This window comes from Pinus tabuliformis, chromosome 6 (genome assembly GCF_031772625.1).
Source record: "Pinus tabuliformis cultivar Carrire ecotype Pingquan chromosome 6, CPIR1, whole genome shotgun sequence".
In the NCBI taxonomy this organism is placed as follows: domain Eukaryota; kingdom Viridiplantae; phylum Streptophyta; class Pinopsida; order Pinales; family Pinaceae; genus Pinus; species Pinus tabuliformis.
The window spans coordinates 1,006,534,824-1,006,557,755 of record NC_142292.1 but is presented as its reverse complement, the minus strand read 5'-3'; the positions used below and the strand labels follow the sequence as shown (position 1 = coordinate 1,006,557,755).

The 22,932-nt window shown below is 39.5% G+C and overlaps 2 protein-coding genes across 2 annotated transcripts in view; both read left to right on the top strand.

Moving 5' to 3' along the window:
- The window catches only part of LOC149262401 (ubiquitin carboxyl-terminal hydrolase 6-like), a 315,784-nt gene that overhangs the window by 216,024 nt on the left and 76,828 nt on the right, over positions 1-22,932 (top strand). Inside the window, exons 12-15 of the mRNA XM_089424395.1 lie at positions 3,039-3,127; positions 3,236-3,305; positions 3,440-3,520; positions 3,658-3,753. Of these exons, the coding sequence (XP_089280521.1) occupies positions 3,039-3,127; positions 3,236-3,305; positions 3,440-3,520; positions 3,658-3,753 (336 nt within the window). The remainder of the gene's footprint in view (positions 1-3,038; positions 3,128-3,235; positions 3,306-3,439; positions 3,521-3,657; positions 3,754-22,932) is intronic.
- On the top strand, positions 10,525-13,421 carry LOC149262403 (uncharacterized). Its single transcript, XM_089424381.1, has 2 exons — positions 10,525-12,910; positions 13,034-13,421. Exons 1-2 carry the CDS (start codon positions 10,706-10,708, stop codon positions 13,235-13,237), a joined length of 2,409 nt encoding a protein of 802 aa, XP_089280507.1. The 5' UTR covers positions 10,525-10,705; the 3' UTR covers positions 13,238-13,421.

Here is a 22,932-nt window from a genome sequence, read left to right as displayed (position 1 = left end):
TCAAACATCCTGAAACAATTAATGGTAATGTTAAAACTTTAAGTGACATTTATTTTACTTTAAGAATTTAACAATTCCATTAATTAACAACGTTTTGGTGCAAACTGACAGTGAAACCCTTTTTAAAGAAAAAAAAATCCAGTCTTGGAGGTTTTCTAGAAGTCTCATTAATTCATAATTAACCTCTGATTAGGTAATAAAACCAAAAATGTGGGTCCCAACAATTAAATCATAGAAACATTAGACAAATTTCATTGGGAAACACATTGTACAGACATTGAAACACATTTCAGTTTGTACGAAACACATTTCCGACATGTGAAATGGTTTTCATACAACCTGAAACACGTTTCAGAGTTTTGATACATAAACACGGGTGATATGACGCGGGGGTTGGGGGGCAAGTTTCCTGCAACATAGCTTGAGTCTTTTGTTTGTTATTTGGAACATCTTTTGTAAAAGAAGTATTATTCCTTTGAAGTCTTTTAGATCTGGATTGTTTGAAATTAGTAGAATGAAATACAATGCTGACATTATTGTTTCCAACTGAACACTTTTATTACGTGAGCACTCAACAAATGACAAATTTTGTTCTTAGAATGTTTCCTTGGATGCCGCATGTTCTCTTAACATACCCCCAAAATGTTTTGTATACTCAGCTTGCCCATTTATTTGAAGGTGATCTTTGCAGTAAGGTAGAATTAAGTGTTTTAAAAAGGCAGTTTTTAAGGTTTTCCTTGAATTTGTAACCTTTTGGCACTTACAATGTCTTTGGTTGGCAATATTTGGAGAAGCCCTTTAGAGAGTAGTAGATTGTTTATGTTGTTGTGTGCCTTAAAGTTTAAAACAAAACTGGCAGTCATTTGAAGTTGGTTTGCTCTGCTGGATCCCAGCCACTTCCAAGGGCCAACCGAATAACAGTGGACATGACTTTGGGTATCCCAGCACAACCACTGGGACATTCTGGTGACGAAGTAGATATCTTGCTTATTTACAAGGGAAAAATACTGCCTGGCTCTTCTGTATTAGGACCAGGTAAGAGGAATTCAGAGTCCCTAAACGATCACTGGTCCTTGCATTTCTAGTTAAGGGACTTTGATAAAGCAATTATTCAGACCCATGGACTCAAGATTCAAAAGTCCTATGTATTATTGCACATAAATTTGTGCACAAGCCTTTGCACCAGGTTTCTTCTGTTTTTATGTTTAGAATGATATGATGGATGAGTCCCTAATATGCCTTTTTGGAGAGTAATCTGTGCCGATCTCCTGATGCCTTTTGAATAGACTTTAAAATCAGAATTTTCCCTCTTTTCTGCAAGTAGATCTTTGTATTTTTTTTAATTATGGACATACCACAAGATACGTCTGCCTGCAAGATTAGCTGTTCTTGATACTGACAGAGTTTATCGTTGGAGTTCACTGCTTGTACTGTATCTTTGTTAAAGTACTTGATATTTCTGTCTGAGATGAACAGCTACACACTTTTAGAATTACCTGGCAGAAATCTCATCCTCTGCATATATGCAAGCTGACTCTTTAGAAGGATCGTAATTTGCCATGACTGAGTTTAACAGAAGTTCCTTGATTTTGTTTTGAGTAATACCAAGGCTATCTTGATCCAAATGTTATGTAGGTTATCCCTCCATTCCTAAATCACCAAACACATCCCCCCCCCATGTGTCATGGATCCTGCGTGTCTGACACGATTCGAGCGTCACATATGGCCGACATGAGTTTGACTTGTCTCCTGTTCGTAGGAGATGAGTTTGACTCATGTCAGACACAAGCCCTACTGGTGTCCCGACATTTGGACATGTGTCCTGTGAGAAAGAACACCCTGAAATCAATTTATTGCCTCATTCTCATGCAACTCAGTCACAATTTTGTAGCTCTCGAAGGTTTTGAAGTGCAAATTAAGCAATGTTAGAAGGGTTTCCAAGTGTTGGGAAGTAGATTTGTCCAGGCCCTACTAATGCTATTAATGGTAATGTTAAATTTTTAAAGTTACTTAAATTTTTAACATTACCATGAAATGACTTAGGATGTTTGAGAGTGGTTTCAACCTCATTGGATTTCATATGGAGAAAGTAGAATTTTAGATCCCACTCAAAATCCAGCAGACTTAACAGTTTTTAGGATTTCAGGATTGGGGGGATTACAACGTTTCCATTGCAGTTTGTCATGTATGAGGGTATGGAACTAGCATTTAATTAAGAGGACCAAGCCCTCTATGTACCTTGATGTTGGTGGCATTGATTGTTGAACTCCTCTATCATGACCATAGTAAAAATGCACCCATCACTCAAACAAAATCTCGATTTGACATGTTAAGCTTTTTCTATCTTATTTTAATGCTTAGAGGGTGATGTTGATGATGAGGATCCCAATATAGGCAATGATTTTGATGATATATAGTACTAGTTATTTGTTGTAGCATATGATTTTTTGGACTATACAGGGCATTTAGGGCCTCTTTGTTGATGTATTTTTGGTTCAGAGATGGATTGCATTTGCACTTAATGCTATTTTGGTTATATGCATTAGTTGTGTATTGAATTTGTATCATCATCATCTAAATGTTTTATATATTTCATATTTTATGTGTAATTCACTATTTTTTATATATATTTTCAATATCTAATATATAATGTGTGTATGCAGAAGATATTAAAATTATTTTTCTTTGATAAAAAGGTAGATTTCATATGTTAGAACATACCTTGTGTATTAGCAAAATTTCTTTGTTTCGATTAATAAATCTAAAGATGATATGCCAGAGATTGTTGCAGTTTATGTCTCGTCACCTATATTGACAAAGGGAATTTGTGTGTTTGTAGCTATTATTATCTATTGAAATTCAGGCATTCACTTTTTCAATATAAATTCACACTTGACTACAAACTGTTTCTGTCCATGTAACACGTTGTATTGTCTGTCAAATATATTTAATGCCTATATGGAGATTAGGAATGCAATCTGATTATACAAGCTCCACCAGTAAAAATTCTTTAACATCATTACTGTCATTTCATACAGGGTCTGAAGTCTGAACTGGAGAAGGTGTCTCCTGCATTAGGCCGTAGTGCACTGTATTTGAAGGAATCACGCATTAACACCTTGCCAAAGTAAGTTGTATTATTAATGAATTTCATTTCCAAAACTATTTTAATTGTTTAAGGCTTAAATAATAGTTTTGATTACTTGAGGCCTAATTTCATTGCTGCATCTTTCAGTTATTTAACCATTCAGTTTGTACGATTCTTTTGGAAAAGAGAATCGAACCAGAAGGCAAAGATTTTGAGGGCAAGTCACTGCATACCGTAACCATTTGATTGTTTTATTTGGTTTATTTATTCCGCTAATTTGGCATGTTAATCGCTCATTCTTTTATAAATTAACATTTATTACATATGGTGACATGTGTTCTGCAAATGCAGAAAGTAAATTATCCTTTAGAGTTGGATGTTCTAGATTTCTGTTCTGATGAGCTACATGAGAAGTTGAAGGAACCACGGCAGGTAGATTTTCATTTTATGTCTCAATTGTTTGAAAATTTTAAGGTGCATTACTTGTTCAGGAATCCTGAGATAACTTGTGTTTAGTTATCTATCCTGAAACTGAGAACCATATTCTCTATTGGAAATATAATGGGCAGATTCTTAGAGATCAAGAAAATAAAAAATTTGGGTTGAAGTCAAAGGGAAAAGAGAGTGATACCAAGGATAAAGACGTGGAAATGTCAAATACAGAGGTAATAATAACCTTTACATGTTTACTTACTTTTCCTACTGTACACATTTTTGAACTGATTGGCTCTCAAATACTAAAACTACATTAATTATTAACGATTTATAATTTCAGTGTAATTAGATTGGCAGCAGTTAGTGGTAAGGCACATTATTTTCTGCTGTGTAGCTGATTTATGATTCCCTTTAGTCATTGTGTTGTGGCATTCAACCATGATTTATGCATTTTTTAGTGAAGGATGTACTCTTCTTTTTGTACATTGTGTTCAATGTGGATGAATCCTTGAGGTTGGGGTCTGCATCAATTGTGTTGATTGCATATTGGCAACGAGCAGAATGGGTTAAATATGCACATCCCAAATAGAACCCAACACTGAAAAAAATAACAAACATCGAAAACGTTTCTGGAAGTGATTTATTATGTTGTGCTTATTTTTTATTGGTATTAATGAACTGAATAATGTTGCTATTCTAAGTGTTGAATTTATGATTTCCTACAGTATAATGATTTTAGAAACCATTATATTTTATACAGTATTATGATTTATTTTGCCGTGTTTATAAGATTCTTTTATTGTGATATTGTGTTCAGTGGCGATGCACCCTTGGGGATGGGGTCTGCGTCTATTCTGTTGATTGCATATTCCAATGAGGGGAATGGGTCAAGTATGCCATCTTCAAATTTTAGGGGATGTCACAAGGAAATCCCTTGTGATAATGGATTGTCTTGGGGATTACCATGCAAAATTGGGGCGCCAATACATTGGCTAACTCAAAGGGAATGATTAGCATCCGTAATAGAGCCTAACACCGAAAAAGAAACAATCACAAAAAGAGGGAATGATTAGCATCCGTAATAGAGCCTAACACCGAAAAAGAAACAATCACAAAAAGCATTGCAGGAGTGATTTATTGCTTTGTGTTTCTTAAATTAGTATTAATATTACTATTCCAAATGTTGATTTTAAAGTGAATTTATGTTGTATTTATGGCTTTATACAGTAGTATTATTTTAGAAGATCATGATATTTTATATAGTATTATGATTTTTTAGAATTATAATATCTCATGATTAAGTCTCCCAGTACTGCCATTCCCTTTGTCTTGTTTTGAAATATGTGGAGTCTTTCTCGACCCGTCCTCTTCCAAATGATTTTTTTAATACGTTTTGTCCTTGTGGAGTTGGCGTTATTGCCCCTACCATCTTTGTCCATTTATATGGAACTACTAGGTTCAAAGTTGCCTTCCCATGCTTTTGTTCTTGGTGTTTGTTTGATAGTGTCATGCACTCACACTTTAGTAATGATTCAAGCAATTCTTTGCCGAAATTGTAATTACAAGTTGTCTCTAATTGTCTAGCATTTATGCGAACATACTTCAACAATGGCTCAATGATAGGAATATTGTTAATTTTGGTATGTTCTATGCTTAGAGCAATTTATTTCAATTTTTAATATTAGCCCAATGTCAATATTCAGATTAGCAATCACATCAGCATCATAGTAAAATGCAGATAGAACATAAACTTAAACAGTAGAAGACAAGCCAAGACAAGAGGACACAAGATGTGGCACCAGCCAGGGACAAACCCCAATGTGGGGAAACCCTTGATCAAATCTTCTTTAGTTTTCAATAGTTCAGCAGAGAGAGATAGTACAAATATACAAATCTGATATTTATGACAGCAGTACAAAAGTCTGGACCAGAGAAGACAATGCTGGTCACACAGGACAGAATCTTCCTTTGAAGATCATTCATATGGTATCAACAAGATGTTCAGCAAACTGAGCCAATCATGGTCAAACCTTGACCCAAAACATCTCCCAGAACTCTGATGTCTTCTGCTGCACTAGCTGTCACTGCTTCATGAAATAGGACACAGTCAATAATAGATTTGCTGCTGTCATCATGATGACTGGTTAGGGCACCAAGCACTATTGTAACAGTCCTCCAACAGTCATCAAAACAGCCTAGGACAACTCCTTGGTTATGCTGTTGATCTGGGCATATATATAAGCCCTCAAACACCCATAAACAATCCTTGACTGTGGTGTTATGGCCTGCGGCCTAACACACAGTCTTGCTGTAGCTTCCAGGCAGCATAAACATTATCCTTGTCCCTCCAATGATACCCCAACAGATCTGATCCTAAGATCCTCTAACTCGGCCTTCTTACAAGAAGAAAACAGCCTCACATAGTTACAAAAGGGATGCCCAAACTGTCCCTTAACCCATACCTCTATCATGCTGTTTACTAGCTGCGTTTAGGGCTCCTTTTCCTGTGGTCTTAGGTCTTCTTTTACTGCGGATTGAGGGCTCTCTTGACAGCAGATAAGGCTTCTTTATGACTGCGGATTTTGGGCTTCTTCAAGCAGCGTATTAAGGCCTTCATTGACTGCATATTAAGGCTCCTCCTTGACCGCGTATAAGGGCCTCTTGGACAGAGGATTAGAGCCTTTCTTAAGTGCAGATTAAGGCTCCTCTTGACCTGCGGCTAGGGCACCTTTAGGACTGCAGCTGGGGCTTCTCCAGTCAGCGTATTAAGGCTCCTTTAGATCTCAGTTAGACCTCCTCTATTGACTGCGGCTAGATCCTTTGATGACTGCGGCTAGATCCTTCCCTTGCACTGCGGCTAGGGCTTCTTACTTCAGTTGCGTATGGGAGCCTTCCCTCTTAACTGCGGCTTGATCTCCTTTAGGACGGCGGCTATGCCTTTCCCTCTAGACCTCTCTTTCCACCAACCCCGAACGAGTGGAGAGAGATCACAAGAGATGTGTGTCACAAATGACTTGAGATCTTCTCTATTTATAATGCAACGTTGAGGTTGAGCTGGGGTAATTTGCTTGCTGCCCGACTTTGACAAATTGTCAAATAATACAAATAAATTCATATCTCCATAAATATATGTCGGAATCGGATGATCTTTAAATAAATCCTCCACCTACCGGAGAGAGGAACCCAAGAAAAATATTAGCTGCCATAAATAAGATGACCCACATGGAGTTTGGCCCTAGTTGCCAATTTTAACAAATATCTTGACCTTCTCCAATATTATGCTAAAAAAGCCTTTAAACGAAACAAGACAATAGCAACACAAATAAAATTGGGGCCATGATTATGAGCTTCAATTGTTGAGGAAAATCGACATTAGTATGATGTTAATGTAAGAGTCGAGACATTGATGCAAATATAGTCCTCTTGTGTTGGAATTTATAAGTCTAACTGTTAGAAATCCTTCCTGTACTTTCTGATTTATTTCTTCCTACTTGTTCTGTTAATTAACAAACTATTTACCATGTAAATACTGAAAATAAATACAAGTACAGTCTCAAGACATACAAATCATCAACTGAAGGAAAAACAAGCACAAATACAAGTACAGTCTCAAGACATATAGATCATCCACTGAAGAAAAAACAAGCACACAAGTGACACTGTTATTTTTGGACTAATGTCCCCAGAAAAACCCAATGCGGGAAAACCGGTGCAACTATCTGAGGGTTTTATTATTAAGCAGTTTCATAATACAATCTGGGTGCCAAAAATGGTTCACCAAACAGAGAATGCCCTCGGCAGTAGTACCTCTCAGTCGGAGATAGATATCAGCCCCAATTTTCCCTACGAAATCTCCTAGCGTCAGCCTCTAGGGTCTACGTCAACTTCTCTGGCCCAGCATTAGCCCAACTAGCCCAACGTCAGCCTCTGGAGCCTTTGCGTCTCCCACGCTGGCTCTTTCTGGCACTGCACAACTCCTGGCTGCCTTTGCGTGACCTCTAGTTGCCTCTGCGTCAACCCTCTCCTAGCTTCTGCGCTGAGGCTCCCGGTACCCTCTCTGCCTCTCGGCTTCTGTATTCACTGCCCCTCAACTGCAACTCAGATCACTCCTTCGATTACCTCACCAACATCTCCTCATCCGGCGTGGCCCCTATGGAAGTCAGTTGATCCCGGATCTCCTTCAATCGACCAACGCAGGTGTCTATCTATTCTCCCTTCTGCATCTGGTATGACCGCCACTGATTTTCTAGTAGCATCTTCCTCTGCATGGAAGTATGCTGATACAATTTCGTCAGGGCCTCCCACATTGCATTTGCCGTGTCCTTTTCGGCAATATGTGGTATTGCACGATCCTTGACCCCGTCAAGGATGATGCTCTTGGCCCTCGCTATTGCCTCGTCGTACTTTTCGTTCTCAGCCGGGTCAATTGAGATCGCTATTGTGTTCAAGGCGAAGTGCTTGAGACGATTCCTGTCTAGAACAGATAAGATCCTGGCCTTCCAGACTACGAAGTTCGAGGCTTCGTCCAGTCTATCCTGATCTCTTACCCCATTCACTGCCATTTCACTGCTCCTCTTTCGACTCTTTCGAGTCTCTCTACTTCCATCCAGTCTATCCTGATCTCTTACCCCATTCACTGCCATTTCACTGCTCCTCTTTCGACTCTTCCGAGTCTCTCTACTTCCCTCCTGGAAGTTCTCGGTGTGACTCCCTTTGAGACTCGATTTGCCTCCTGGAAACCCCTCTGCGAATGTTGAGATGCCCCCACTTCGATCGTTAGTGCAACTGCACCACTAATCTAGATTTCATGGCTAGAAATCCTTGGCAGCAACTCCCTCCTCCTTGGTCTTGCCCTGTTAGGTACTGTTCTGACCACAGTACCCCACCAGCTTCACTCCTCGACTTACCCACAACCTCCTATGCCCCATCAAACTAAAGGTTAGAGTCTCTAGGCTCTGCGCAATCCACACCTCCTGGCCACAGGCGTCAATCCTTCTTGATTGAGAAAGATGATCGGGCACTGTATTGATCCTCTTCCTGGCTCGAACTGATGACACAAGCACTGCATCACCCCTTTCTTGCTGCTTTTCCACTAGGAACAACTTCTATCACTCGGGACAGCTGTTTCTGCTGCTGCTCTGCTCGGCTGATGCCCTCAGTTATCCTGTGATCTGCAGCCACGCTCCGATATCATGTTGGAATTTCTAAGTCTAACTGTTAGAAATCCTTCCTAAAAGTTTTGATTTATTTCTTCCTACTTGTTCTGTTAATTAACAAGTTATTTACCAATACTGAAAATAAATACAAGTACAGTCTCAAGACATACAGATCATCAACTAAAGGAAAAACAAGCACACAAGTGACACCGTTATTTTTGGACTAATGTCCCCGGAAGAACCCAATGCAGGAAAACTGGTGTAGCTATTTAAGGGTTTTATTATTAAGCAGTTTCATAATATAATCTGGGTGCCAGAAATGGCTCACCCAACAGAGGATGCCCTCAGCAGTAATACCTGTAGTCGGAGACAAATATCAACCCCAATCTGCCCCATGAAATCTCCCAGTGTCAGCCTCTCTGGCCCATCATCAGTCCTACTAGCCCAGTGTCAGCTTCTAGAGGCTCTGTGTCAGCCTCTGGAGCATCTGCGTCTCCCACACTGGCTCTTTCTGGCACTGCGCAACTCCTGGCTGCCTCTGCGTGGCCTCTAGCTTCCTCTGCATGGCCTCTCGCTGGCTCCGCGTCAACCCTCCCCCGGCTTCTGCGCTGATGCTCCCGGTACCGTCTCTACCTCTCTGCTTCTGTATTCACTGCCCCTCAGCTACTACTCAGATCACTCCTTCAATTTTGTTAGCAAGCCTTGCCCCAGAAAATTGAATTCTTGATCAACTCGGTGTGTTCTCTAAGTGACCCTCAAACCTCCTCTTATACTTTTCTCGTTGACAATTCAATGACCGAGATTAAGTCCCTAATCAATGGCTAAGATTAGATCTGGCTTGATCCATGACTTTTGGACCATTCTAACTCAGTTTTATATTAATTAACATTAATATTTTATTTTCCCTAAGTTTAGACTTAGGGACTTCATTAAAAATATTAATTATTTTAATATCTTCCAAACTGGTTAGATTCTGCCCAAACCATTTCTGGATATTGGAGATATCATGTGCTTTAGCCTCTCCACTAATTTTCGTGGCTAGAGCACTTTCGATGCTACCCGAAATCAACATCTTGTGTTGAAGGAGAAAATAAAGTTGGGGAATGTTACCGACCCATGTGCATGGGTAATCGTAGGAGAAGATTTTTCTTCTATGATGAAGCTTGTCAGCTAGCAACCTCTGCCATGATCTGCAAATAGCCAGCCTCAGATGCCTCTCGCCCATTCTTTGGATAGTACATTCATCTATCTAGCATATTCATGCGATGAAGGTGTAGTCATCTATTGTGAGGTACATCAATCTTTCTTGCATGCAAGTGCTTTCCTTGGTTTTGGTATTCTAGTATGGATCGGTGTTGCACGAAGCGCCCCCCCCGCTCCGAAGCGCGCTTCGGAAATTCGGAAGCGCGATTCGCAAATTTTTTTGCGCTTCCTGGAATTTTCGAAGCGCCGGATTCGAAGCGCGCTTCGGGCCGCCGAAGCGTGGCGCTTCGGAGCAGGAAGCGTGCGCTTCACGCACGCTTCCGTACGCTTCGGCGAAAAGGGGCGCGCCCAAGGGAGAAAAACAAAATTTTTTTTAATTTTTTTTTAAAGTTATGTTCACTCAACCTTAAGGGGGTGGGTTAGGGTGAGGTTAGGGTGAGGTTAATGTGAGGAATGAAAAGAATAAAGCCCCCATTCATTCCTCATTTTCTCACTTTGAGTTTATGAGAGTTGGAGAAGAGAAGAGAGGAGAGGAGAAGAGAAGAGAGGAGAGGAGAAGAGAAGAGAGGAAAGGAGAGGAGAAGAGAGGAGAGCTTGGAGGAGTGAAGAAGGAGGAGGTAGGAGAAGGAGGAGGAGCTTGGAGCAAGAGCTTGGAGGACTTCATCTACAAGAGCTAAAGAGGTAAGTTCAAACCCCAAACTCCCTTGTTTTTTTGAAATTTTTTTTGTATTTTTCTCCTCCCTCTCCTACTCTTTCCCATTGTTTCTACTTGCTCCTTTATTTACAGGTTGCCGTTGTCCACCACCTATATCCATATTCCAAGATGGTGTTCTTTTGGCTTCTATGTATCATTCCACTCTTGGTTTTAATGATGGCAAGGGTGAGGAATAGAAGGGAAGAAACAGAAGAGGACATTGGTGATGGTCCTAATAGTAGTGACCCAATGTATGATGAGGAGGAAGGGTTTGAAGAGGAAGGGGATGAACTTGAAGGGGACACTGAAACACAAGATGGGAAAGCTACATCAACACCCTTGTGGAACTATGTGACCAAACTTGATGGGGGAAAGGGTGGTGGATCTTACAAATTTGTGTGCCCTCATGGTTGTCATGGAGGAAAACCATATTGTGGTTCATATACCCGTCTGAGGAGGCATCTTTGTGGGGTGGTGGACAGTGATGAAAAAAAGGGTTCTGTGGGGGTACAAATTTGCCCAAACATTTCAACTGAAGAAAGAAGAAAATACATCCAAATAGAGATGGCTGCACAACAAAAAAACAAGAAACAAAAAACTCATTCTGAATCAAGTGCAACCTCTAAATTTGGTAGTTGCTCATCTCCTCATGGTACTTCTGCAAGCTCTGGAGGTAGAAGAACAATAGGGGATTTCCTTAATGTTGCTGGGAGGGATGATGTGGATGGAAAGATAGTCCGTTTTCTTTGTGCTTGCGGTGTACCATTCAATGTGCTTCGCTCTCCCTATTGGCATGAAATGGTAAAGGCCATCAATGAAGCCCCAAAAGGATACAAGGCCCCCAACTATGAGAAAGCTAGAACAGTGTTATTAGAAAGAGAAAAAGCTAAGGTTCAAAGAGCTTTGACACGTTTTACAAATGAGTGGGTAGATTCTGGGGTATCCATTGTATCAGATGGGTGGACAAATATTAGAAACCAACATTTGATAAATGTTCTTGGTGTTTCTTCTAGTGGTGCAGTATTTATTGCATGTCATGACTCCTCCTCCATCACTGCATCTGCACAAAACATTGCAGATCTCCTATTGAAATCAATCAAAGATGTTGGTCCGAATAATGTGGTTCAAGTGATCACAGATAATGTAGCAAATTGTAAGGCAGCAGGAAAAATTATTGAGCGTACTCATCCACACATCTTTTGGTCTGGGTGCCTGGTTCACACATTGAACCTTTTGATGCATGATATTGTGAAACACAAAGAATGTGGGTGGATTGCTGAGGTTTACAGGAAAGGGAAGCAGCTCATTAAATTCATCACAGGGCATACAAGGGTAAACTACTTCTATGGCACTTACTCCAAGTTGCAATTGCTTAAAATTGCAAAGACAAGATTTGCTAGTTATTACCTCACCTTTAGGCGGCTAGTGAAGGTGAGACAAGCTTTAACTAATCTGGTGTGTGCTGAAACATGGGATGAAATTAACACTGACACAGATGGTGCTAATGCAGTCAAGGACACTGTTCTTGACAGTTACTTTTGGTCACAGGTTAAATATGTTTTGCAATTCACCAAACCAATTTATTACATGATCAAGTTTGCAGATTCAGATCGACTAGTAATTGGGGAGGTGTATGAGCAAATGGATAGCATGTTGGGGCAGATTAAAGACATTGTTGAGCCTAGAGATACCACCTTGTACAATTATATTCGTGTAGAGGTGCAAAACCGATGGGAAATGCTAAATATTCCATTGCATGCATTAGCATATGTTTTGACACCTAAATACTATCATCCATCATGGCTTTCAACACCAGCACCTGGGGGGGGAAGCAGGAGAAAACCACACCAAGATCAAGAGGTTCACCAAAAATATATGGCTGCATTGAGTAAATTAATCCCTGATGAGGAGGAGACTGCATTGGTACGGAGACAGGTGAGCAACTATACGCTCAACACTGGTCCATTTGGGAGCATGCATGCAATTAAAGATCGAGAGACTTTTTCTGCTCTTGAGTGGTGGAACATGCATGGAGGGGGTACTCCACTTCTACAGAGTTTGGCATTGCGGGTGCTATCACAGGTGGTAAACACTTCTTCTGCAGAGAGGTGTTGGAGCTCTTATTCTTTCATCCACAGTGTTAAAAGGAACAGGTTGAGTTTAGACCGGGCAGAGAGCTTGGTTTATGTTCATTACAACTTGCGATTGTTGTCCCATTACTGTGAAGATGCAAAGTCTAATAAAGACTTGTTGATTTGGGACAAGAATCCAGAGGAGCCCAATTTGGAGGATGGAGTGTTGCGACTAGAGCAATTAGAGGATGCTCTTATCCAGGTATGTCCATTGTGGTATGAATTTTCCAATTTTCCCTTATAAAGCATTTCTCTAATTCATGTTTTTAATTTTTTTGTTAACTAGTGTTTTTTTTTTTTGCATGAATTTTTTGAGCGATTCTAGGATGATGATGACCGTGTTGATATGCCACCACCCCCACCCCCATCTGGTCCCTTGGTTCCTAGGTTCCATGGTTCAACACCAACAGCAGGGGGTTCTTCTTCATCAGTTTCAGTGCCACGACTTCCACAGGCACCATCTTCTTCATTGCCACCACGTGGAGGCCCGCCACCACGTTCTATTCGTGGTGGAAGGAGGAGAGATTAGTAGATATATTCACAATCTACTACTTTTTGTCATAGATTACTCATTAGACTTGTAGACTTGTGAATTTGAATTTTGAACCTTTTTGGCTTGGCGGTGACCAAGTGACATATTTTGTAAACATTATTATTTGAATTTTGGACATGACAAATGTTGACAGTTGCTCACTTGCTAGATAAATCATAATATGCTCTATGTTTTATGTTTTATAATATGCTTAAATGTTTTATGTTTTATAATATGCTTAAAAATTTGATGTATGTTTGTAATAGCTAGAATATAGATGATTGTTGTACATACTAGTAACTACAATGGAATCATGGATGCCATATCTATCTTGATTTATGCAAAAATATGCATGTTTTCATGTCTTCTACAATTAATTTGGTATTTGGGATGTTTGTTTTGAGTATAAATGCAAAAAAATATAAAAAAATATATATATATATATAGCAGACGCTTCCGCGGACGCTTCGCTTCCTAGATTTTTGGAAAATGACGCTTCCGCGCTTCCGCTTCCAAAAAACGCTTCCGCTTCGCTCCCGCTTCGTGCAACATTGGTATGGATGAAAGATTGAAATTTGATTGTACACTGCTTTGGTTGTGTACTTGTTCCCTTATTTCACCTTGATGGTTATCATATGTTCCTAGTTCACTTTGACCTTCCTTAGGATCTTTCTTTGTCAATGAAAGGCACAAATAAGACGTTTTGGTGGTTCTAGCATTCCATGACAGTCATGCTTAGAACTTATCATCATTTCCCTTATTTTGTTATCCCATCTTTTGATTGGCTGTTTTTAGTCGCTTATACAGGTTCCTTTTTGGTCTTGCCCTATGAGAAGGAGGGTTTGGAAATACCCGAGGTTGATGCAGCTACAAGAAAAGAAAAAGCATAAACCAAATATCAAAATGCAAAAGAATAGCAAGGGATGTAAGGCAATCAAAAGCTAATTATAGTTTGAGCTCTACCCATTCTTATATAGGCAGTTATCCCTGAGAATATCCATGCATATCACGCGTATCAAAGTAAAATGCGCTCTCAAAGAACATCTCGACTTCGACAAAGTAATAAACTTCCCATCATTAAAGGGGGATTATATAATCCTTATCAAATGATAATCAATGAAGCTTGTTAACCAAGTAAGATCAAATGAAGAAAAAGGCAAATAAGGGGGCTTGGAAAAATAAAGGCAAGGGAGGTTAACTCAAGTAGTTAAGTGCTTACTCTATAGAGGCACTCATGGATGGTGGCTTTAACCAGTTATATGACTATGACACCTTTTCATGAAGTAAATCCTAAGCCATAAGACCTATCACTTACACCTGTCATTTGAAAGGGTCAACCTTGGAATTGTTACTCTATCCTTAAGGTTTGAAGCACCTAATCGTGTCACTTGATAACCCTTTCATTCCCAAGTATGGTAACTTGTATATGATCATAAGCTAGTAAGACACGTGAAGACTTGTGTGAAGTACTTTGGTGGCTTTGACATTAAATATGGTCCACGCTAATGCTCTTATAGTTCTTGTACCAATGAGGTTGATATCACTTGATTCTTTGAGTATTTACTAGATGATTCTTCCAGTTGTTTCTAGGATCCCTTGAGGGATGATGTGTTGCTTTTCCAACATCTTGTTGAGGATGTCTAGCCACATTCCGTGACGATGCACGACACTTGATGGAGGACTTTGGGGTAATGTGGAAGAGTGCTGACCTTGATAATGATTTGACACGACGATGAGACCCTCCTCTAGCCTCAGGACCTTGGTGTTGGCTTGGAGAGTAGGTGCACCTAGAGATGACATGATGCCCCTAGGCTGGTATTGTACCTTCCTGATGGATGTCGCTCTCCTATTGATGGTGATTGATGATGTTGAGCACCTGGGACCCCTTTGGAGGGGTAGGTTGTAATGTGACCATCCACTTAGGAGACATAAAGGGATTAGTCCGTTAGCCTAAGTTCCCGTAGGCTAGGACAAGAAAATTAATAAAGGGATTAGTCCGTTAGCCTAACTAAGTTCCCGTAGGCTAGGACAAGAAAATTAATCAAGGGAAACATTTCGCTTAGGAGAAAACCTTATAAAAGCTAGAGGGGGAAAATGGGGCTTGAGTCCTAGGTTAATGAAAAGTCATTTTTAAATTATAAAGTGAGAAAACCCACTAAAATGATTTTATTAAAATAAAAGGTAAAAAGGTGGCAAAAGAGTCAAGTGAGTTATAAAAAGGGGAAAATGAGGAGTCTCTCCTCATTCTTGCATTTGTTCACTTGAGAAATAGAATTTTGGAGAGCTCTTGAGAAAGAGACTAGGGTTTTTGGGAATCCTCATTTTGGTTGCTGGTTTCAGTGTTGAAACTATACACCCGAGCTAGTATTGGAGTAGAACCACCCAAATTTCGACATTGGGCTTCATTGTTGATGGAAAAGTAGACAATGGCAGAGATGGAGTAAGTTTTAAAGGTGTTATTAGTTGATTTTATATATTATCCTTTGGTATTCCTCCTATTCTTGTAGGATGAGAGGCATTTATCTAGGAGGTTGAAGTCCCTTCTATTGGAAGATGTAACTAGTTTTGGTCTTCATAATTGTCAATGTACTCAAATCATTATTTATATCTTATTTTATAAGAAAAAGAAGAAAGAAAAATATTATTTTAAGCATGGGTTTCATGCTCCATTTTGATGGTCATCTAGGTCAAGCATGTTCTTCATGCTTCTGGGGTTTGTCATATCAAAACATTTTTTTCTTGAGTCAATAAAGTCCTTGTCAATTGTGTAAGACCCTATTGGGTAAGTTGTAACATGTATAAGATATCGATTTTGTGTCTGGAAAGTCCTATGAGCCTCCAAGAACAAGTCCGCCTTGGAAGTGACAAGTCGGCCTAAAGGAGGGTATTCAACCTCATGAAAAGCCTATAAAGAGAAGTAGAGTCAACCTTATTTAGACACCAATTCGATCTCCCAAGAAATAAGTTCAATCTGAGGCAAGGAACAAGGAAGAGCTAGAGTGAAGATCAAGGAAGCAAGAAGGAGTCAAGGAAGTCTGTGTTCGGGCCTTATTCTCTTAGACATGCGAAGGTTAGGGTTTATGGTATTGCTACAAACCCCGAAATTTCAGATCTAGTTGCAGGGATGAAACTTTGTGCAAGACAGTTAAGATTTGAAGCCAAAAAGACTAGAAGCAAAGGAAGAAACCTTAGCGAAGGAAAAATACTAAAATTAGGACTTTTCTTCTCACATGTGCGAAGTGAACTAGGGTTTTTGTGATACTACAAGACCGAAGAGTTGCAGATCGAGTTGTAGATTCGAGTTGCAGAAGGAGTTGCTGGAATAGGGTTGGTTTGAAGGACATTGACTCTTGTTGACTTTGGAAAACTTTGACTAATTGCAATGGCTTTGTTGGAGGGCTGACATGGTGCTTGGAGGACTTGGTCTAGGGTTTTGGGTCTTAGTTTTCTCATTTGAAGCAGATTCTATAAGAAGAGAAGAGATTTTTTCTTGGTTTTCCCCTTGGAGGTGTTTTGCTCTAGCTTGGAGCTTGTATCTCGTGTCCATTGTCTATTGTTCTTGCTTTTGATAATGGTTTGATGAAAAGATCTAATAAGGAAACACAACAAGATAACTAAATTTCACAAACAATTATTAAGGTTAAGGAGATTTTGAATTAATAGTTGCCCTACTACATTCTCCAACACCTTCTCTTGCTGGACGAGTTCACTTATAAAAGGGGTCGAGTCATCTTTGTTGTTACTGGCTGAGATTGAATAAGAGAATGAAGTTCATTGCTGTCATTCCTGAAGGGGTTGAACTGATAAAAGAAGTCGAGTTCCAAAGTCTATTTGTGGCATTGAGTATCTTCATTTAAAGAGGGTCAAGTTTAGTCATTTAAGAGGGTCAAGTTTAGTCATTTAAGAGGGCCGAGGGCTTCACCTAATTGCCATGATGAGAGGACTATTATTGGAGGGGCTAAGAAGCATCATAAAGGCGGTTGAGAACATTCATTTGCAGACCTAGAACTTTCTCCTTTTGGAACTCGAGTTCTGTCCTATTTTTTGGTGGTCGTGGAACATATTTGTAGAGGTTATTGTTGCTTGAAATACCAGAGGTGGATTTGCTTGCTTAGGAGCATTATTTTGGGTTTGTATTCACTGTTTGGGAGGGTAATTTTATAGTCAGAGGGGCTGGGTTCCAAATCTTTGAACGGTGAGTTTCCAGATTCATTTTCCGATGTGTTATCCTACAACCTAAGTATTTGACTAAAGTTGACTGCCATCCATCTTCACATCTCTTCTTAATATTACTGAAGCAAACTAATATCAGGTGTATATACCATTTCCGAGTTTAGTATAATTTATATATTACTGTTTTGAAGTATTTTCATGGTGTAAATGTGGTAATGTGTTCATTTATTTTCATAAAATACAAAGGAATACCCCTACAACCATATGCATACAAACTATTTGACAAAACTCCAGAGTGACCAACTCAAACAAACTTACAAATTTTAAGGGGGATTTTGTGATATTCTGGTTGGGGGGGGTATCTTACATAGGTGCACTGTCTACCTTGATAACTGTTGATTTGTGGTAGCATCAGATGTGCTCTAGCCATGAAAATTGGTGGAGAGGCTAAAGCACATGAGATCTCCAAGACCCAGAAATGGTTTGGGGAAATTCCACCCGGTTAGAGAGATATTAAAATAATTAATATTTTTAATGGGGTTCCTAAGTCTAAACTTAGGAAAATTAAAATATTAATGGGCATTAATATAAAACTGGGTGAGAATGTTCTAAATGACATGGATCAAGCCAAATCTAATCTTAGCCATTGATTAGAGACTTAATCTTGGCCGTTGAAGACTCAACAGGAAAAGTATAAGAGGAGGCTTGAGGGTCAGTTGGAGATACACCAAGATTGATCAGTCAGTTCGATTTTCTGGAGCGGGGCTTGCTGAGAAAATTCGAACAAGCGATTCGTTGTAGCGAGGGGCAGTGAGTACATAGCAGAGAGGTAGAGACAGTGCCTGAGGGTCAACACAGTGACTGAAGAGGTTGACGCAGAGGTAGCCAGTGCTACGCAGAGACAACAGGAGCCATGCAGAGGCAGCAGGAGCCATGCATACGCTGAGTGGCCTGCGTGGGTGATGCAGAAGGCCAGAGGGCTGACGCATAGAGCCAGAAGGCTGACACAGAGGGTTTAGGAGCTACGTAGAGGCTAGCAGGGCTGGTGCAGAGCCTTGGAGAAGTGCCATAAGGATTTTCGTGGGGCTAACTAGCGCTGAGAAGCTGAATATCTGTCTCTTAGAAGAGTTATTATTACCGTGTAAAAATATCTGTTGGGTGAGCCAGTTCGACACCCTAGTTATATTCAAGAAATCTGCATAATAATAAACCCTTAGATTTGGTGCACCAGTTTTCCCGCATTGGGTTTTTCTGGGGACAATTGTCAAAAATTAATGGTGTCCCTTGTGTGTTTGTCTAGTATTTCAGTTGTTGATCTGTATGTGAGTTAAGGCTGCACTTGTATTTATTTTCAGTATTTATATGAATAAATAACTTGTTAAGGAATAAACAAGTAGGTGAAATAAACCAGATAATGCAGTAGGGATTTCTGATGTGTTAGATTCAGAAATTTCAACAATGACATCATGCACCAGCATGATTGTACCATCCTAAATTGCATTTGATAGTGACATGAGCTATTGGATGATGACATAAGATTTGAGAGGGTTATTTTGGTGATGAGGCACCTCCTTTGGATGGAGAGACATGACATATGGGATGATATATACCTCTTGAACTATTCATTGCCCCTTTTCATAGAGAGACATAACTTTTGGATGATGATGTCACCCTTGAACCCTTTTTTGCTCACATGTGTGGCTTTATTGAGGTTATTTTTCATATTATTTCATTTTAGACGCTACCTTTGGGACCTAGCCTGATTTTGAGTTAAATCGCTTGGTTACGCTAGTATAAACAACACAACGATTTACCTCATTGTTGATTGTGACACATGGATCATACATTCTCTTGATCAATGATTCTTCTCTTTTGTGCGCTAAGGAGGCCTAGTTGAGCGGATTCTCTTGGGTGGAATTGTGATGTGACGTGATCTCTTTTCATGGATGCTTATGGTGGATTTTGGATGTTGCATGATGAAGTAAGTTTATTTTCTTTATCTTGGTATTATGGTCCATGTGATGATTGTTCCTATGCCAAGCTAGTTTATTTGGTATTTGCTTCATTGTCCCTCTTTGAGCTAAACCCTTCCTCCAAGTATTTGATGAATAAAGATAGGTTAGAAAGTTGAGAACGTAAATCTCAAGGCCCTAGGGTAAGTTAGTTTATCAAACCTAGTTTGTTTGGGTTTAGTATCACTGCAAGGAAACCCTACAATTTTTTATATCTTAGACTCCATATGCCTTAGATTGAGAAGGCATTATTCCATCTTTCTTGTGGCATTCTTTTAAAATATACAAAGTTGTTTTTCTTTTTATTTCATGGTAAATTGGGGTAAAATTACGAAAAAATCTTATATTTTCAGCAATCAATGACTTATTGAGGTATGCCCTAGGATTATACATTGTCTCAAGGTGCATTAGAGAAGCGAAATTAAAGTTTTTCATGCATTTTTAACCATTTTCCAGGGTTGGCGTCAAGGTTTTATTTGTTTTGTGCCTTGTTAACCATCCAAAATTGTTGTAGCTTTGTTCCTGTTTTACTTGCAAATTTAGCTTTCATATCATATAATTTATTCACTATTTCCATGGTTAAATTTCTGCTATTACAAACTTTTGTTTTGGTGCAATTTGCTAGTTTAAAGCAATGTTTTAAAACTCCGACTTCGACTCCGACTCGGCCGAGGGTCGACTCCGACTCCGACTCTGACTCGGTATCGACTCGGCCGGCTCGATTTCAATGACTCGGTCGTTGTAAAAAATACATTAAATATTTATTTTTTATAAAAACACATAATTTTAAAGATTTTCATTTATGTTTCCAAACACACAGCATTAGAATATAGATAGAAGACAACATATGATCAAAGTAGGCTCATGAATATATCCATTATATCAAAATGGCACCCAGTGCACTGTCCAATACATACACGATGATGATATAGAGATCAAAACAAAAACACATAACCAAGGAGGCTATAAATGGCCTCTACAACAAAAGTCTGTGACCAGTACTACTAGCTACTGCTAGAGTTGCCAACATCATCTGGCTCAGTGTTACTTGGGAGCGGGAGCGAAAGTGGGGAGTGAGAGCGAAAACGGGAGCGGGAGCGACATTTTCAGAAGCTCCCGGTTTGGGAGCGAATCCCGGAGGAGTTCGACAACCAATGTCACTAACATCAAGGTACATAGAGGGATTGGTGCTCTTGATTAAATATGAGTTCCATACCCTAATACATGACAAAATTCAATGGAAACATTGCAATCCCCCAATTGTGAAATCCTGAAACATTGATAAGTCTATTGGATTTTGAATGAAATCTAAAATTCTACTTTCTCCATATGAAATCCAATGAGGCCGGAACCACTCTCAAACATCCTGACTCATTTCATGGTAATGTTAAAAATTTAAGTAAAAGGATGAAAATGAAGAGTAAGGAGAATGTCACTTTTACTTTAAGAATTTAACATTACCATGAAATTTGAATAGCATATCAATACTAGGAGAGGGGAATGGACGCTAAAAACCAAAAAACCAATTAATAAAACCATTTGGATTCTCCCACACTCAGAAAAAACATAAAAAAATAAAAAAAAATTGCGTTTTTGGGGTTTATTGGCTGCATGAAGTGACCCGGCTGAGTTGATACGGGCTTGGCCGAGTCGGCCGAGTTAAGACTAACCCGACTGAGTCATGCCATGACTCGGTCGATCGAACCGGTTCGACGGCCGAGTCGCAAATTTTTTTACCAGCTTGGACCAACTTGGCCGAGTCGGTTCCGAGCCAGTCGGCTTTTAAAACACTGGTTTAAAGCCCTCGTGTATACTATATAGTAGCCTAGAATACTCTTTTGGTTTGGTGTATTTGGGAAATCTATTTGAGACTCTTTAGGCCAACAATAGCCTTTAGGTTGACCCATAGCTCGTTTGAATCCAAATCTGTAATTTATCTCTTCATCCACCTCAAACCCCAATTTCCTTTACAGTCTCCTAATAGATTTGCGTTGTAGGATCCTTAGGAGACACTTAGTTTAAGATCCTTGGGTTACTGGATTTCTAGGGCCTACTAGGGAAGCCTCCATTGTGTTGGATCACTAAAGAGAGGGGAGTAGTTACTCAGGTAACAATGGTGACACTCCCATTTGTTGCACCTTTTCTAGGTCATGTAGTGAGGCTTTGCACTAGGTTGATAAATTTTGCTATAAGAGGGAAGATTTCCGATTGATCGACGATAAAAAAATGTCTTTTGCCAAGTGTTGTTAAAATCGCGATTTTTTCAAAAAATCGCGATTTTTTCACCTTTCCGCATAAAACGCGATTTTTATCCCAAAAAATCGCCGGATTTTTTTAATAACGATTTTTTCCGAAAAAATCGCCGAGGGCGCGGGCAGCGGGCAGCGGGCTTTTAATAGGGAAAAATGATTTTTTTTTATGTCATTTGACTGTCGTCGCGCGGAGGAGGAGGAGAAGAGCTGAAGGAGAAGAGCTGAAGGGTTTGGGTCGACTTTGGGAGCGAATCCAAGTGTTTTTAGGAGAAATCCAAGACAAGATCACCAATTTGTCCATAAAAACGGTATGTAGATTAATTTTTTTTTGTTTTGCTTCTTTAAAAACTTTGTTTTTCATTGTTTTTAAAGAATTTTTTGTAATTTTTCATTGATTTGGGATGGGTAATTTGTTATGACTATGAGAACCAATTTTTTATTTTTATTTTTTCATTTTTTTTAAACATTGTTTATGTTTTTTGAATTTTCATTGTTTTTTGGCATTTGCCATTGGCATTTGGTTGGGTAACTTGGGTTTGGAAATTGGGATTTTGGAAATAATTAACTTGTAATTTTGTAAATGCTAAATTGTAATTTTTATTATGTAATCCTAAATTCCTATTTCCTAATCCTTATTTTTCCATAGGTTTGCAAATTCAAAATTCAAAAACAAACATGCCAAGGAAATTGGATCCTTTCTGGGAATATGGTGAACCTAAAGCTCCGAATGATAGACAAAACTTGTTTTGCAAGTTGTGTGGAAAGGAGATAAGCGGGGGGGTGTACAGGTTGAAGTTCCACTTTGCACAAATCCCTGGACGTGATGTGGGGCCCTGTATAAATACAAATCCTGAAATTATCCAAAGAGCCATGAGAGCATTGGGAGAATTAGAGCACACTAGAGAGGCCAAAGAAGAACTCAAAAGGCAACTAAAAAGGTCAGCTGAAGGAAGTGGGCCAAGTGGCACTGGTTCTACTGCAGCGTCAGTCAATCCGGTAGCTGCATCATCATTTTTTGTTCCTCGAACCACACCTGGTTCACAACCAACTATCGGTTCAATGCTAAAAAGAACTGAAAAAGAACAAGCTGATAGGTTGATGGCAAAATTTCTCCTCTGGAGTGATATTCCTTTCAGCATTGTAAGGAATAATCCATTTTTCCAACCTACTGTTGATGCTATTGCCAGTGTTGGCCCGGGGTACAAAATCCCTTCTCTTCATGATTTCAGAGGCCGGATTCTTCAAGAGGAAAAGC

Excerpts from the sequence above, each read along its gene's own strand:
- LOC149262403 (XM_089424381.1), top strand. The coding sequence starts at position 10,706 with ATGGTGTTCTTTTGGCTTCTATGTATCATTCCACTCTTGGTTTTAATG. Across the intron at positions 12,911-13,033 it reads TAGAGGATGCTCTTATCCAG|GATGATGATGACCGTGTTGA; the intron begins GTATGTCCATTG and ends GAGCGATTCTAG.